The 18,895-nt window shown below is 39.2% G+C and overlaps 1 protein-coding gene across 6 annotated transcripts in view; it reads left to right on the top strand.

Annotated features, from left to right (window-relative positions):
• Positions 1–1,224: 1,224 nt before the first annotated feature.
• Positions 1,225–18,895, top strand: part of ark2cb (arkadia (RNF111) C-terminal like ring finger ubiquitin ligase 2Cb) — a 42,295-nt gene continuing 24,624 nt past the window's right edge. For 2 of the 6 annotated variants that reach the window (XM_061899227.1, XM_061899218.1), the window contains exons 1-2: positions 1,227–1,460; positions 14,349–14,661. In XM_061899227.1, the coding sequence (XP_061755211.1) occupies positions 1,400–1,460; positions 14,349–14,661 (374 nt within the window). In that variant the 5' untranslated portion in view covers positions 1,227–1,399. Of the gene's footprint in view, positions 1,461–14,083; positions 14,662–18,895 lie in introns of all 6 variants that reach the window. The other 4 variants (XM_061899245.1, XM_061899254.1, XR_009806599.1 and 1 more) reach the window with 4 other exon arrangements.

The raw sequence follows: 18,895 nt of genomic DNA, 5'->3' as shown, positions 1-18,895 counted from the left end.
AAATTGGAGAAGGCTGATTTCAATATAGGTAATTTGAAATCGCATAAAGCATGGGTGTCAAACTCTGGCCCGCGGGCCAAATTTGGCCTGCCTTGTAATTTAATTTGGCCCTTGAGGCAATATCAAATTAACATTACAGCTGGCATGCCGTTATTACACAACAGCGGTGCCGCTGTAACACCGCAATTTCTCACACTTGCCAATCCTCCCAAAGTTCAGTGCCCCTCCCGAAAATCTCCCGGGCAAGCATACTCCCGATTTCAACCCGGACAACAATATTGAGGGCATGCCTTAAAGGCACTGCCTTTGGCATTCTCTACAACCTGTCACACGTCTCTACAACCTGTCACACGTCCGCATTTCCTCCATACAAAGAGCGTGCAGGCCCACTCGCATAATATATGCGGCTATTACACACACATAAGTGAATGCAAGGCATACTTGGTGAGCAGCGATACAGGTCACACTGAGGGTGGCCGTATAAACAACTTTAACACTGTTACAACTATGCGCCACACTGTGAACCCACACCAAACAAGAATGACAAACACATTTTGGGAGAACATCTGCACTGTAACATAACATAAACACAACAGAACAAATACCCAGAACCCCTTGCAGCACTAACTCTTTCGGGACGCTACAGTATATTTTGATATTTACCTCAGAAGGCTGCAAATAGAAAAGAGGCATTAAATTTGTATTTAAATTTTATTTGATATGCCATTGATATTTTTAATTATTATTATTATTATTATTATTATTTATCACTATAAAGTTACTGTATATAAGCCTTGCTTGTTCAATGTTCAATGCAAAACATGTTTGGGTCCCTATTAAAAGGTTAATTTGTTCAACCTTGGCCCGCGGCTTTCTTCAGTTTTAAATTTTGGCCCACTCTGTATTTGAGTTTGACACTCCTGGCATAAAGGTAAGTAGGATTTAAGGTCCCAGCTTACATCACACTCAAATTTTTACTGCATACCTTTGGTAAGAGCCGGAGTGAGAAGAGGTTTTAAAATAATTAGCGCCTGCTTACTTTTACGGCATGCCTTTGGTAAGCTCAGGAGTGAGAAGAGGTTTTAAATTAATTAGCGCCCCGGCGCCAATTCAAGGAAATACGGTATTAGTAAAAGGCCATATTGCTCAGCCCTACTGTACAGTATGTGGTCATTTCCCCAGTGTGGGTCTATTGGGGTCGTCTAGCGACAAAACAGCGCCTCCGTCGGCAGGTCGACGCCATGACATGTCTGCCTTTGTCAAGTCAGTCAGACGGTTGCCTGGCTTCGATCTGACCGTGTGCCGCTAGCCAGCCAGCCGCCTGAATGTAGATCCGCATGGGCTTCTACCACGCCATCGTCCTAATAACCCCGCGGAGTCGTAAGACAAGGATCCCAGGATGGTGTTAGTGCATGTCGGATACCTGGTTCTCCCCGTATTCGGCTCAGTCAGAAACCGAGGTAGGCTGTAGCTTGTTCATATGCTGCCCTGTTTATCTTAATATGCACTGCAGCTGTCGGCTAGCTCACCAGCCAGCCGCAACTTAGCCAGCTTGCTAGCTATGACATTCTGCTCCAAATTGCTCGCTAAAGTGAACGCAACTCGGCGTAGCTACGATTAAACATCGTTTGCGGATGAGCGTAAACCACCGAAGGGTGTGTTTTGGCGGATGTCATTTCCTAAAAGTACCGCCACTACAGATATGCTAACTGGCTAACTGGCTACATCCCGAATGGATTGTCACAAAGGACTCCGCACGGCAGCGGTTGTGCGCTCGCCGATGTGTTTGCTGATCAAATTCCTGCACAGGACTCATTCTCTAGTTACGTCTTTGTATCGCTCTACTGACACATCATGACAATACACACATAATTATTTTTTTTCGGACAATACGGTGTGCTTGCGCCGTCAAAATACCGCAAAATAGACGAAGCCTCTACAGCCAGTGAGCTTATCTGTGCCTGCATGATGTCATTTGAAGATCATCTGCTTTCACCACCGCGATTTTTAAAACGATATGTTGGTTTTAATTGGCTCCTAACCGAATATACCGTATTTCCTTGAATTGCCGCCCGGGCGCTAATTAATTTAAAACCTTTTCGCACTCCTGCGCTTACCAAAGGCATGCGGTAAAAGTAAGCATGCGCTAATTATTTTATAGGCCTCCTGAATGAAGATTTTCTTATTTAAACGGGGAGAGCAGGTCCATTCTTTATGTCATACTTGATAATTTCGCTATATTGCCATATTTTTGCTGAAAGGATTTAGTAGAGAACATACACAATAAAATGTGCAACTTTCGGTGCTAAGAGAAAAGCCCTGCCTTTACCGGAAGTCGCAGACGATGACGTCACATGTTGATGGCTCCTCACATATTCATTGTTTATAATGGGAGCCTCCAACAAAACGTGCTATTCGGACCGAGAAAACGACAATTTCCCCATTAATTTGAGTGAGGATGAAAGATCCCTGTTTGAGGATATTGATAGCGACGGACTAGAAAAAATAAAAAAAACGAGTTAAAAAAAAACGGAAATGCATTGGAACGGATTCCGATGTTTTTAAACACATTTACTAGGATAATTTTGAGAAATCCCTTATCTTTCTATTGTGTTGCTAGTGTTTTAGTGAGTTTAATAGTACCTGATAGTCAGAACGGTGTCTCCAAGGGTGTGTTGACGCGCAGTGTCTCAGGGGAGTTGACGGCAGCTTTTCTCCGGTAAGAAGCGACTTTTTAACCACAATTTTCTCACCGAAACCTGCTGGCTGACATTCGGTAGGATCCATGTTCGCTTGACCGCGCCCTGATCCATAGGAAATTTTCACCTCCGAGAATTTTAAACAAAGAAGCACCGTGTGTTTGTTTGGCTAAAGGCTAAAGCTTCCCAACTCCATCTTGCTACTTTGACTTCTCCAATATTAATTGAACAAATTGCAAAAGATTCAGCGACACAGATGTCCAAAATACTGTGTAATTATGCCGTTAAAGCAGACAACATTTAGCTGTGTGTGTGCGTAGCGCTCATACTTCCCAAAAACGCATGACGTCTTGCGTACACGTCATCATTACACGACGTTTTCAAGACGAAACTCCCGGGAAATTTAAAATTGTAATTTAGTAAACTAAAAAGGCCATATTGGCATGTGTTGCAATGGTAATATTTCATCATTGATATATAAACTATCAGACTGCGTGGTGGGTAGTAGTGGGTTTCAGTAAGCCTTTAAAACCTCTTCTCACTCCGGCACTTACCAAAGGTATGCAGTAAAAATTTGAGTGTGATGTAAGCTTGGACCTTAAATCCTACTGAATAGCTCTTAATCTTCTTCCCTTTATGCGATTTCAAATGACCGGTATTGAAATCAGCCTCCTCCATTTTTGAAAATGATGACAGGGGAAGTGTCATGAATTTGACCAGGCGGTAATACTAAGCATGCGTTAATTATTTTGGGAAGCGAGTTTGACCCGGCAGTAATTCAAGGCAGGCGCATACTATATGCCCTGCGGCAATTCAAGGAAATACGGTATTTTTTTTGACAAATTGAATCACAGTTGCGAGCAAGCGGCTAAAAAAACACGTAAAAGCTCCAGTGTAACATTAATTTGACAACAGTGGCATCAGTGATTTTTCATTGTGCTTTTATTTCTGTTCTTATTTCCCTGTTTCATAGTATGGAGGCTGGCTCTACATTCTGCATTTATCAGATCTTTGTCGTCCCCCCCATTGTGTAGCTAATGATCATCTGCTGCTGTGTGGTGTGGCGTGGCCTCTGCCTGTTCTCTGCATTTAGCTGTATTGTGAACCCCTTCTTCATTTCCTCTTTCCATCAGAAGACGACATTGGTATTACAAAACAAAGCACCCCTCTCCTCCTCCTGTTCCCTCTTTCTTCCTCCTCCTCCCCACTCAAGATGTATTCCAACCATGTCAAGCCGACTAAAAAAACCAAAACATAGCTAACATCTTAGAGCACCTTTTTTTGTCTTTGATTTTTTTTGTCAGATTTGCTGTAGTAGCACCCTGAGTGGACATTTAGCTTCCTTTTTTGTGTTTTAATTGAATGTCATTGTGTACCTTCCCATCCAGTCTTTGATATAGACTACACACTGTAAATTCCTGTAAAGTGGATACATTTTTGCATGACCTAAAAAAACAAAAAAACAACGGCTGCACTTGCATTGTTGAACACCAGAATTTGGCTCATCTTCTCTGTCACACAAGGTGCAGTGTACGTCTTTTCATTGAGTAAAAGATGTTTAGGCTGCCTTCACACTTTCAGCTCGGTAATCCTCTGCATCAAAAATACAATAAAAGATACTAGGTGCGTTTTGGTATGATTTGCTTAGGCCAGTGGTTCTCAAATGGGGGTAAGCCTACCCCTGGGGGTACTTGAAGGTATGCCAAGGGGTACGTGAGATTTTTTTTTTAAATTTTCTAAAAATATCAACAATTCAAAAATCCTTTATAAATATATGTATTGAATAATACTTCAAAAAAATATGAATGTAAGTTCATAAAGTGTGAAAAGAAATGCAACAATGCAATATTCAGTGTTGACAACTAGATTTTTTGTGGACATGTTCCATAAATATTGATGTTAAAGATTTCTTTTTTGTGAAGAAATATTTAGAATTAAGTTAAAGTTGAAGTACCAATGATTGTCATTGATGACTCCAGATGGATCTCTATTACAATCCCCAAAGAGGGCACTTTAAGTTGAGGATTACTTCTATGTGTAGAAATCTTTATTCATAATTGAATCATTTGTTTATTTTCCAACAAGTTTTTAGTTATTTGTATATCTTTTTTTCCAAATAGTTCAAGAAAGACCACTACAAATGAGCAATATTTTGCACTGTTATACAATTTAATAAATCAGAAACTGATGACATAGTGCTGTATTTTACTTCTTTATCTATTTTTTTCAACCAAAAATGCTTGAATTTAAAAAAAAAATTTCTCAGGGGGTACATCACTGAAAAAAGATTGAGAACCACAGGCTTAGGCTATGTCTACACTTCAACAACATGACTGTTGCTTGTCTTGGACTGCTTTTGTATGTTTGCACGCACTCCCTGTGCATACGTGTTGAAGAAATCGAGTTAGTGACAGCGGTAAACACCAATCATTTTATTCCGGTCAGTAAAAAAAATAAATAAATTAGCTTTGTAATTGTGAAAAATGAAAAAAAAAAAGTCAAATGTTCCAATGTGTACTGTTAAACCACTCATGATAAGATAAGCTAGCCCAGGGGTCGGCAACCCAAAATGTTAAAAGCGCCATATTGGACCAAAAACTAATCTGTCTGGAGCCGAAAAAAATGAAAAGCCGTATATAAGTGTTATAATGAAGGCAACACATGACATTATAATAGCCTGTTATCAGAATGACTGTGTCGCAGGCTGGAGCAAATCTTAGTTGACAGAAGTGTTGAAATTTAATATTTATTCTACACATTTTTACATTACAGAACCATTAGTAAATCAGGGGCTACTTAGAAGTTGAGATAACTTCTGTAAATTACTGGCTTTTAATGGCCAAAGGTATGGATGTGTGCGTCCAAATTTTTAAGGAAATGGCAGGCTGTCTTCTTTTAATAGATTTATTACAATCTTTGGCAAGCTAGATAATGTTTGTTGTGGTCTGGAACAACATGGCAAACAAACAACTATCAGAAATGCAGCCAATATTACATACAGATAATGTGTCATGAAACACGCAAAACTAAATTATATACAAAGAGGAAAATAGTGAAGGAAATTAAAAGAGCTCAAACATACCTACAAATAATGCATAATGATGCGATGTGTACATACAGCTAGCCTAAATAGCCTGATTAGAACTCCCAACAAGTCAAAAACATCAACAAAGTGCACCTTTGTGCATTGGCGCACAGCATAAAACTTTTGGTGGAGAAAATGAGACAATGAAGGATGCTGCCTTCACACTTTCGGTACGGTACTCAGCACCAAAAATACGATAAAAGATACTGGGTGCGTTTTGGTATGATTCGCTTAGGTTATGTCTACACTAAGCCAGATGACCCCTTAAACGAATAAGTATTTAGCCTAAGCCCCTTGTCAGCCACACTAAACCATCGTTTAAGGTCCCCCTCCTCGGACATTTTTTTACACGAGTAAGTGCGCCGTCTATTTCCTGAATCTCCGACTCTTGGCTTTGTATGGACTCATTGATCGTTGACAAACTGAGTTCGGAGAGAAAGTGACTTCAGAAAGACCGCGCCCCACACAGGAAGTGACATCAGAAAGAACGCCCCACAACCAGCTTCAATCACAATCAGTTCGGTAACGCGGCAGCTATTTTAACGGCAACATAGCAATTATGAGCGACGGTTTTGGATAATTCCTGGAAGAACGGCGGCCTGGTGGGATATGTTTGTCAACGAGTGTGTTGTGCCGGAAGAACGGCAAGAAAACTTTCGAATGTCCAGGTCAGCTGTGATTCTACTTGCCGAAAAACTTTTGTCTATTTGTCGAAGGAGAGACAACGAGAATGCGCCGGCAGACGCAGGGGGCTTGGTGGTCTTAAACGACCATTGTGTGTGTGTGGACAAGGATAAGGTTAAGTGGGATTTACCCTGGATAACCTTAGTGTAGTGTAGAAGGGGCCTTTGTGTCCACACTGCTATTTTTGTCATGGGAGTAAAGGCTCTGCAGGAAAGCACATATATTTGCATAATTAAGACTGGATTGGGCAGCTATGGAGACATGTAAAAGATAACACGTTAACAGGTAAATTATTTATTTAATCTAACTATTATACTATTTTCTGACCCTTTTGTATTTGATCTTTGGATTCCAACTGAGCAGCTTACACATGATTACCCGCACCAAAAACTTTGTAGATCTGCATCAATTTTATTTTCTGCATCCTGCAAAAACGGCCGCGTCAATCGTATAGTTTGCATAATTAGGGATGACGCGAGTATTCTTTTGTATTATTTCAATACTTTTCTTAATAAAGGGGACCACAAAAAAATTGCATTATTGGCTTTATTTTAACAAAAAAATCTTACAGTACATTAAACATATGTTTCTTGTTGCAAGTTTGTCCTTAAATTAAATAGTGAATAGACAAGACAACTTGTCTTTTATTAGTAAGTAAGCAAACAAAGGTTCCGAATTTAGCTGCTGACGTATAGTAACATATTGTGTCATTTTCCATTGTATTACTTTGTCAAAATGATCAAGGACAAGTGGTAGAAAAGGAATTATTGATCTACTTGTTTATTTACGTTTAATATAGGCTTACTTTCTCCTTTACATTTCCTCTACATTACACCCTTGTTAAAATGTAATAATCACTTATTTTTCTGTTTGATACTTTACATCAGTTTTGGACGATACCCCAAAATTTTGGGGGCGGACCGATACTTTTTAGAGGCGGTATAGTACCACATATGATTCATTAGTATCACGGCACTATAATAATACCGGTATACCGTACAACCCTAGTTGCTACTTATTTTTTTTGTACAATGTAACGAAGGCTGCACTTTGTGCACTCCTGTTGATTGATTGAAACTTTTATTAGTAGATTGCTCAGTTCAGTACATATTCCGTACAATTGACCACTAAATGGTAACACCCGTTTTTCACGTAAATCAATTCATGGTTTTATTAACATACATTATTTTGCCCTCCCAGAATATTGCAATGAAGTTTGGCATATAAATCAAAGGTTAAAAACTTGAAGTACTTTATGGATAGTATTCACAAGAAAGTCACTTAAAAACTAAACACACAACTACATTGATATGAACTTGAAGTGTAAATTAACAAAACCTTCAGTATAAATTGGATAAAGGCAATACAACCAGGTTGGCTTTCATGGTGCTAACTTTATACTAACATGGAAGACCCCATTGACATGCTAACAAAAAATAGTGTTGTAATTGTTTTTTTAAACACGTGCAAACGCGTTTATAAATTGCGTTTATTGCGTCGCATTGAGTCACATCGTGTCCACACATTGCGTCAATTGCATTTTACAATTGACGTTTTAAAGTAACAAAATTGACTTCAAACAGCAAATGCATTCACTCAAAAAATTAGACTATCGTGCAAAGGTTCGTTATTCCAAAAATCAGAATTACAAGGTGAAACTTTTATATGATGTTGGCACATAACATGCAAAGCAAGATATATCAAACCTTTTGGAATAATTTAGATGATTAAATATACAGCTTATGAAAACATCAAATTGGAAATCTTAGAACATGTTGGGTTTTCGAAAACAAAGCCATGATCATCAAAATAACAGATATAAGCTTGACATATTTCACTTTGCTTATTTATACCCCATTTGAAGTTGAATTGCTGACATTTAATGGACTTTGGCCCGATATTCACATTTTTTGAGTTTCACCTATATTTACTAGCTTAGATCTCACAATAAATCTTCTGAAATATACTTTTAATGAGCAAAGAGAGCGCATAATTAATTTGATCTCCATTATTTGTTAATTCTGCTGGCTTTTTTTCTGTAATTGAATCACTCTTCTGTGTGTTTGGTGTGTGTAGCATTCACTTCTGAGCTGCAATATTTATTTACTTACCATCTATTTTCCAATATATTTACTATATTATTTATTATCATCTAAGTACTTTCATCCACTCATTAATATGACAGTTTTTGTTATCCCCTCGCTCAAACTACTATAAAATGTGTTCATGATTTTTTATTTATTTAAAAGAAAATGTTCAACACAGGAAGTGAACAACTGTTATCAGTAGCTGAAAAATAGATTGATTCAATTAGCTCTACTTCTTACTACTCCTTTTCCGGTTGGATTGTGCAAGGTAGCGATGTATTGCTTTTTAGATTGTTTTGCATGTTTGAAATAAATTAAACCTTTACCAAGTGTACTGAACTGCATCAGAGCTCTCTTGCAAGCGGGCCAAGACCCATTTTTGGTTGACTTGCTTGGGTTCATGTGATTGTGTTCACACTTGACCAAATGAACCGAAGTAACCAGAGCTGGCTTTAATCGAACCGAACAAGCCAAGTGTGAACGCACCCTAAGCATGCCTATTTTGGTGTTACAATACGCTGAAAAAGAAACGTAAGGTACACTGCACCTGCACGCGACTACCTGCCATAACTGTCTCCATTTTTGTGTAGTCCCCTTGTCCCCCTCCCCACCTTTTGCAAACAAATTGAGCTTTGAATCACACTGAATTATTAGGGCTGCTAGCCCACCCTCTGCTCTTTTAATTTTTTTAACAAAATACATAAACAAAGCAGGCAAAACATGCTCACTGGTGGTTCATCACTTTTCCCCCACTAACCGATGCCAAAATGCTATCCATTTCACAGGGATGCCTATATTTTCCTGCACTGCCAAAAAAAGATCCACTATTAGTCAATAACGTCTTTATTGTTTGGTTGTGGTTTCTCTTTACTTTTTTTTGTTCTGGTAATAGTTCTTTCAATGCATGGTCACATTTTATGAACCATATTTTTTCGTTTTGTTTTTCTATACATTGACCTGTGACGATCCAATGTAATCTTTCTGTAGTAAAGATGTTACCCTGCTGTACTTGAATCATGTGCTGTAGCTCATTGGATGCTGCTTTTGTTCCTTTTTTTAACCCTATACGGAGCATGACGGGCCTTGCCTTCAGTCTATGTTGTTTATTTTGTGTTGCATGGATTTGATATTATTACTAGAAAACCAACAAGAGATTTAAAGAAAAAAAACACCTATTACTAATTTTCAATAAAGAATCTAGTGTTTTCCCTAACCTTCAGTGTGCTTCTTGCTGATTTCCATTTATTGTCCTCCTCTACTGCCCCCCACCCACCTCCTCTCCTGCTGTGACAAAAGATAGATGATTTTCCACGCTTCCTTCCATCACAGGGCCCCACACGAGTCTATCTGCTATCATTCGTGTTGGTCGTCACCCCTCCCCTCCACCTTCGAGATGTTTAAAAACGAATGCATTTTGTGCCACTGGCCTAATCTTAACCTATAAACCAACTGTAGAACCTGTCTGCGACTTGACTAAAGTTACCCTTTCTCTGACCCTTTACAATGTTTCTAAGAATATACAGTCACAATCAAAATTGTACATACACTTGTAAAGAACATAATGTCATGGCTGTCTTAAGTTTCCAATAATTTCTACAACTCTTATTTTTTTGTGATATAGTGATTGGAGCACATACTTGTTGGTCACAAAATATTCATCAAGTTTGGTTCTGTAATGAATTTGTTATGGTTCTACTAAAAATGGGACCAAATATGCTGGGTCAACAGTCTACATACTGCAATGTTAATATTTGGTTACATGTCCCTTGGCAAGTTTCACTGCAATAAGGCGCTTTTGGTAGCCATCCACAAGCTTCTGGTTGAATATTTGACCACTCCTCTTGACAAAATAGGTGCAGTTCAGCTTAATTTGTTGGTTTTCTGACATGGACTTGTTTCTTCAGCATTGTCCACACATTTAAGTCAGGACTTTAGGAAAGCCATTCTAAAACCTTAATTCTAGCCTGATTTAGCCATTCCTTTGTTACTTTTGACATGTGTTTGGGGTCATTGTCCTGTTGGAACACCATACTGCGCCCAAGACCCAACCTCAGGTCTGATTACTTTAGGTCAGGGGTAGGGAACCTATGGCTCCCGAGCCAGATGTGGCTCTTTTGATGACTGCATCTGGCTCTCGGATGAATCTTTGCTGATATTGCTTAACACGATAAGTAATGAATAATTCCGCTGGTAATCCATCCATACATCCATTTTCTACCACCTGTCCCGTTCGGGTCGCGGGGGGTGCTGGAGCCTATCGCAGCTGCATTCACAGTGTTAAAAACAACGTTGAAAATATAAAACATTTTCAATCATTTTAATCCATCCGTCCGTTTTCTGGAAGTCACATTCATGGTAAGAATTATTCATGGTAAGAATTTTTTTTTTAATTATTGGTTAGCTTCATAATAACAGTGCTATCAAAAAGAACAAGAGACTTATTATACTCTAAAAATGTTGGTCGTACTTAAAAATGCACGCATTTAGTTGTATTCAGTGTTAAAAAATATTGTATGGCTCTCACGGAATTACATTTTAAAATATTTGGCTTTCATGGCTCTCTCAGCCAAAAAGGTTCCCGACCCCTGCTTTAGGTTGTCCTGAAGAATTTGGAGGTAATCCTCTTTTTTCATTTTCCCATTTACTCTCTGTAAAGCACCAGTTCCATTGCCATCAAAACAGTTCCCAGAGCATAATACTACCACCACCATGCTTGACGGTAGGTTTGGTGTTCCTGGGATTAAAGGCCTTACCTTTTCTCCTCCAAACATATTGATGGGTGTTGTGGCCAAACAGCTCAATTTGTGTTTCATCTGACCGCAGAACCTTCCCCCAGAAGGCCTTATCTTTGTCCAAGTGATGTCACAAAAAAAAAGACATGTAGAAATGATTGGGAACTCAAGACAGCCATGACGTTATGTTCTTTATCGCGACTGTATATTATTTCCCTCCCTAAATGTTAGATACATTAAAACAAACTTCAGAGCTCACATTATTTTTTTGCAAATGTTTTGCCACACAAAACTTAAAACCATATGGGATGTGTTTTAAAAAATGCGCTGATGCACAATAAAGTTTGCCCTGTCTCGACTGTCTGCGGCTCACCGCTTGCCAAATTGTTGCGGTCGGGGCAAGTTTAATATGTTTAAAAAAATATTTCCACTTAACTGTGAATGTTTGAGAGGGAAACACTTGTTGTAAATGCTAAAAGAAGCCAAATACAGTGGAACCTTTTTATGTCTGAATTTCCCACAGGAAACATATTGAATTTGCTTTAAAGTCAAGCTGGCAGGCAGGCGATGTTTTAAGCAGCATTTTATTTATATATATATATATATATATATATATATATATGCAGTAAAGGCCAAAAGTTTGGGCACACCTCATTCAATGCATTTTCTTTGTTTTCATGATTATTTACATTGTAGATTGTCACTGAAGGCATCAAAACTATGAATGAACACATGTACTTAACAAAAAAAGGTGAAATAACTGAAAACATGTTTTATATTCTATCCATCCATCCATTTTCTACCGCTTATTCCCTGTGGGGTCGCTAGTGTCTATGTCAGCTACAATCGGGCAGAAGGCGTGTACACCCTGGACAAGTTGCCCCTTCTTCAAAATAGCCATTCTTTGCTCTGTTTACTGCTTTGCAAACTCTTGACATTCTCTCGATGAGCTTCAAGCACACTTGCGAAGTGAAAACCATTTCGGGTGACTACCTCTCAATGCTCATCCAGAGAATGCCAAGTGTGCGAAAAAGAAATCAGAGCAAAGGGTGGCTATTTTGAAGAAACCAACACGGTGGAACATAAGTTGGTGAATGTGCCCCACAAGACGAGGGTCCTGGGTTTAATCCCTGGGCTCGGGGTCTTTTTCTGTGTGGAGTTTGCCCGTTCTCCCAATGACTGCGTGGGTTCCTTCCGGGTACTCCGGCTTCCTCCCAAGTCCAAAGACATGCACCTGGGGATAGGTTGATTGGCAGCCCTATTGTGTGAATGTGAATGTGAAGGTTGTCTGTCTATCTGTGTTGGGCTTGTGATGAGGTGGTGACTTGTCCAGGGTGTACGCCGCCTTCCACCTGAATGCAGCTGAGATGGGCTCCATCACCCCTCTCCTCAAGCGGTAGAAAATGGATGGATGGATAGAATTTAAAACATGTGATCAGTTATTTCACCTTTTTTGTTGAGTACACAACTCCAGAAGTGTTTATTCATAGTTTTGATGCCTTCAGTGACAATCTACAACAGGGGTTGGGAACCTACGGCTCGCGAGCCAGATGTGGCTCTTTTGATGACTGCATTTGGCTCTTAGATAAATCTTGGCTGACATTGCTTAACACGATAAGTAATGAATAATCCCGCTGGTAATACCAGTGTTAAAAATAACGTTCAAAATATAAAACATTTTCATGCACACTCTTGGTGTGGCGAAATTATTCTCTTCATTTGACCCATCACCCTTGATCACCCACTGGGAGGTGAGGGGAGCAGTGGGCAGCAGCGGTGCCGCGCCCGGGAATCATTTTTGGCGATTCAACCCCCAGTTCCAACCCTTGATGCTGAGTGCCAAGCAGGAAAGGAATGAGTCCCATTTTTTATAGTCTTTGGTTTGAACTCACGACCTACGGATCTCAGGGTTAACACTCCAACCACTAGGCCACTGAGTTTGAACATCAAATTTCTTGTCTTTTTAGTGCATTCAATTGAACATGGGTTGAAAAGGATCTGCAAATCACTGTATTCTGTTTATATTCAGTAATACATCCATCCGTTTTCTATCACACCTGTTCAGCCAATCCCAGTTGTCCTTTGGAGTACAGGAGTGTCTCATTAATGGTAAGAAGTATTTTATTTATTATTGGTTAGCTTCACAATTCTTTTTAATAACAGTGTTATTAAAAAGAATAAGAGACTTCTTGTACTCTAAAAATGTCAGTCTTACTTAAAAATGCACGCATTGTATTCAGTGTTAAAAAATATTGTATGGCTCTCACGGAAATACATTTTACAATATTTGGCTTTCATGGTTCTCTCAGCCAAAAAGGTTCCCGACCCCTGATCTATAATGTAAATAGTCCTGAAAATTAAGAAAACACATTGAAGGTGTGTCCAAACTTTTTGCCTGTGCTGCATATCTTTTTAACTGTCATAAATGTGAAAAAATCAACTCTTCATTCCCTTTTTATCAATATTGCATGCTGACTTTAGACTTAACTTGGTTGTACTGAGCAGTCTGGACCGTAATGCAAAGAGACCACAGAGACCAAAACCAAAGCTCTGTACTTTACATGCACTGGCACAGTGTATTCTTCCATCTTGTATTAAAGTTGCCATATTGCTCTGAGCAACCAGGACAGATCAATTTACAGCTTCTGTTGACGCACTTCTGTAGTTATATCTTTTTTCTCTCATTGCAGTCATTTGTGCCATTCACAAAAAAGTGAAATAAAAAAGCAGAACCACAAGTTAAGGTTATGTTAAGGTTCCACTGTAGTTCTAATCGTCATCCGCTTGGGTTCCAAGATCAGCAAGGGATTCCGAAACAACTTTGATTTCCGTGCAGCTTGTGGTAACCATCATTGTCCCACCCCCCCACAGAAGTGTTTGTCACCGTAGGTAAGAGGTAGGGCTTCATCCACATGCTAAGTCACTCACATACACACACACATACATGTACACACACACATTGTCACCACATTACACCCACAATTAATTCCAACTCATGTTTCACTCTTGGTATACCTGACGTTTTCTGCTTCTCCCCCCCTTCTTCCACTGCGCCCTGTAGGATCCCATTTCACCCGGCAACAGCAGCAGCATAGCCATGCTACGTCTTGCCGCCACTTCCAGCTAGGCCCCCAGGCCACGCTGCCCATGGACTTCCCCATGCCCCAACCGCAGTCGGGCGTCAACCCCCACCTGGCCCCGTCCGGCCACCAGCACGGACCCCCACTACACCACCCGCCCCTCAACCCTATGCCCGCCCCCCAGTTCCAGGACATCCCCGCCCCTCCCTTCCTACCTCAGGCATTACACCAGCAATACCTCCTTCAGCAGCAGATCCTTGAGGCCCAGCACCGACACATTTTGCCGCCTAACAGGTAACCAACCACCTGCACCAGACATAAATATAAAGTCGAATATTCCTGTGTCGTTAGAGAAGATATCGTTCTCATTTGAATTGATACGGCACCTATTCTTGGTACCTGTGAATCCATTTTGGTATTTAACAAAACCAATTTTCAGTACTTTTGTGTGTGTTAATAAATGTTAATTGTTTTATAATACAACTTTATTTTTTAATGTGACATTAAAAAATTGCTGATTATAACTTAGCTGTCCAGTTGTTATATCTTGTTGCATTTGAGTGTCATTTGCAATGCAGTTGCATTTCCAAGACATTAAATGACAGTACTGGGACGGCGTGGCGCAGTGGAAGAGTGGCCGTGGGCAACACGAGGGTCCCTGGTTCAATTCCAACCTCGTCATGTCCGTTGTGTCCTGAGCAAGACACTTCACCCTTGCTCCTGATGGGTGCTGGTTAGCGCCTTGCATGGCAGCTCCCTCCATCAGTGTGTGAATGTGTGTGTGAATGGGTAAATGTGGAAGTAGTGTCAAAGCGCTTTGAGTACCTTGAAGGTAGAAAAGTGCTATACAAGTACAACCCATTTATCTTTTATTTATTTACTGTATAGCAGGGATCCCCAAAAGCCATAGTTTGAAAGTATGAAGTGTTTTAGTTATATTGTAAAACTTACAAACGTTGCTTGAAGTGATGAATGAAGAATCCATACGAGTAGTAACGCTATGAACAGCTTGAAGACGGAACGGCAATTCTACTTCCAGTTGAAGTTAAATAAATAAATATTAAATACATAAACAATAATTAAAGTTTTCATAAATACATATTTAAATAATTCATGGTTCACTTATGAAATGAATGATATCATATATGTTTTTAAATAGAGTTCATCAGGATTGTTCTGTGTACTTTGTGAACAGTTGTAGTTTGAACAATTTTTAAAGCGTACCATATTAGTACATTTTCTGATTTTTTTTTTTACTTAATCCATTTTATATTTTAATTCCACATACATATATGCCAAAGGTTTTAAGTGTTGTACCTCCATGCAAATGTTTTAAATTAGATTTTCTTCTAAGATTATATTTCCCACCAGCATCCAAAATCCGGCCCACGGAAGTCCCGAGTAAAAAAACAAAAAAACATTTTGATAATTGTTTTAATCTATCATTATTTGAAAAAATCTGTCCTTTCTAATCCATTTTCTAAGTGAGGTGAAGTGAATTATATTTATATAGCGCTTTTCTCTAATGACTCAAAGCGCTTTACATAGTGAAACCCAATATCTAAGTTCCATTTAAACAAGTGTGGGTGGCACTGGGAGCACGTGGGTAAAGTGTCTTTGCCAAAGACACAACGACAGTAACTAGGATGGCAGAAGCGGGGATTGAACCCGGAACCCTCAAGTTGCTGGCACGGCCACTCTACCAATCAAGCTATACCGATATATTTTCTACTGCTTGTTACGCTCTGTGTCTTCTCAGGCAAATCATATTGTCTAAAATGCATTTTCCATGGATAATGTGTGTATCTATATATATATATATGTATGTATGTATGTATGTATGTATATATATATATATATATATATATATATATATATATATATATATATATATATATATATATATATATATATATATATATATTTTATACATGCAGCCCGGCCCCTGGTCAAATTGCTTTAACCCAATGTGGCGCCCGAGTCAAAAAGTTTGGGGACCACTGCTGTACAGGCTCAATCTGTCTTTGGCAGTGACTGTGGAACTGTGGTATGTGGGTTTCATCAAGTATGACGCTAAAAAAAAAAATCACGTAATTAAATATTTAAACACAGTGATACTGTTCAAGCTGTGTATAATTAATTGTACAGTGGCCAAAATATTAAATATTGCCTTGTTTTTAATCAATATTTAAGCCCACTGTGCTACTGTATTTTACTGTTTGTCATCATGGTGGTACTTGGAAAGCCAAGTGTTTTCTGAGGGTGAATAAAAGTTTGAGAACCACTGTTCTGTGGTTTGTCGAATTAGAAAGTAGCTTCTTCCATGAAGTTTAATGTGTTAAATGGAGGCCTAGAAAGTGGTTATACTGTAAGTATTGTGCTCATTACACACCTTTTTCAATTGGCACATTTGTCTTAGTTGTTGTTTTCATTACCAAATTTGGGGGTGTTGAAATCGCTATACAAAATTGCTAATGCTAATTGTAGCCTGTCTACGGAAAATCCAACTTAAATTAGCATCAAGCTCGCACGTTTTGGAACAGTGGAGCCTTACTTTACTTCCGAGTGTTTTTTTTACCAAGCATACTTGCTTTTGTTGGTGTTAGAAATAACAGCATTACTGAGATTAAGTTTAGCGGAGTCCCTTTTAAGTGCTGCTTGAGTGCTTGTTTCCTTGAGCCAGTGTCAGTTTGCAATCATATGTGGCGAGTTTGTAACCGGCCGTGATGTCACATGCAACAAAGTTATGGTAATATGGTACCATTTACAAAACCCAAAACCAGTGAAGTTGGCACGTTGTGTAAATCGTAAATAAAAACAAAATACAATGATTTGCAATTCCTTTTTGACCCATACTCAATTGAATAGACTGCATAGACAAGATATTTAATGTTTGAACTGGTAAACTTTGTCATTTTTTGCAAATATTAGCTCATTCGGAATTTGATGTCTGCAACATGTTTTTTAAAAAGCTGGCACAAGTGGCAAATAAGACTGGAAAACTTGAGGGATGCTCATCAAATACTTATTCGAAACATCTCACAGGTGAACAGGCTAATTGGGAACATGAGGGTGCCATGATTGGATATCAAAGCAGCTTCTATGAAATGCTCAATCATTCACAAACAAGGATTGGGTGAGGGTCACTACTTTTTGAACAAATGCATAAGCAAATTGTTCCATAGTTTAAGAACAACATTTCTCAACGAGCTATTGCAAGGAATTTAGGGATTTCACCATCTACGGCCCGTTATATCATCAAAAGGTTCAGAGAATATGGAGAAATCACTGCACGTGACATTCGATCCCTCAGGCGGTATTGCATCAAAAAGCGACATCAGTGGGTAAACGATATCACCACATGGGTTTCAGGAACACTTCAGAAAATCACTCTCGTTAACTACAGTTTGTCGCTTCATCTGTGAGTGCAAGTTAAAACTCTACCAATCAAAGCAAAACACATTTATCAACAACACCCAGAAACGCCGCCGGCTTCGCTGGGCCCGAGCCCATCTAAGATGGACTCACGCAAAGTGGAAAAGTGTTCTGTGGTCTGACTAGTGCACATTTCAAATTGTTTTTGGAAAATATTGAGATTGTGTCCTCCGGAACAAAGAAGAAAAGAACCCTCCGGATTGTTATAGGCGCAAAGTTCAGAAGCCAGCATGGGGAATGGGGGTGTATTAGTGCCCAAGGCATGGGTAACTTACACATTTGCGAAGGCACCATTAATGCTGAAAGGTACATACAGGTATTGTAGAAACGTATATTGCCATCCAAGCAACGTCTTTTTCATGGACGCCCCTGCTTATTTCAGCAAGACAATGTCAAGCCACATTCTGCACGTGTTACAGCAGCTTGGCTTTGTAGTAAAAGAGTGCGGGTACTAGACTGGCCTGCCTGTAGTCCAGACCTGTCTCCGATTGAAAATGTGTGGTGCATTATGAAGCCTAAAATACGACAACAGAGACCCAGGACTGTTGAACAATTTAAGCCAGGCTGTCCAAACTTTTTCCATTGAGGGGCGCGTACGGAAAAATTAAAGCATGCGGGGGCCATTTTGATATTTTTCATTTTCAAACCATAACAAAATATAGGTATTTTTAAAATGTATTTTATCTTTAGGGGTTCCGGGGACCATGAAGGGTCTCAGTTAATAAAATGTTAAAAATAAGAACATTTTTATTATTATTTTTTATTTAACGCTTACAGTAAATCTCTATATCAACTTAAAAAAACACACTTTGTTTTTCATAGTAAAACTGAAATATGCAGTATTTAGTAATTAGAGACCTAAAAGATAATAAATAATAATAATAAATGGGTTGTACTTGTATAGCGCTTTTCTACCTTCAAGGTACTCAAAGCGCTTTGACACTACTTCCACATTTACCCATTCACACACACATTCACACACTGATGGAGGGAGCTGCCATGCAAGGCGCCAACCAGCACCCATCAGGAGCAAGGGTGAAGTGTCTTGCTCAGGACACAACGGATGTGACGAGTTTGGTACTGGGTGGGATTT

The sequence above is a fragment of the Nerophis ophidion genome, linkage group LG01, assembly GCF_033978795.1.
Source record: "Nerophis ophidion isolate RoL-2023_Sa linkage group LG01, RoL_Noph_v1.0, whole genome shotgun sequence".
Taxonomy (NCBI): domain Eukaryota; kingdom Metazoa; phylum Chordata; class Actinopteri; order Syngnathiformes; family Syngnathidae; genus Nerophis; species Nerophis ophidion.
This window is presented reverse-complemented; position numbering and strand designations above follow the sequence as displayed.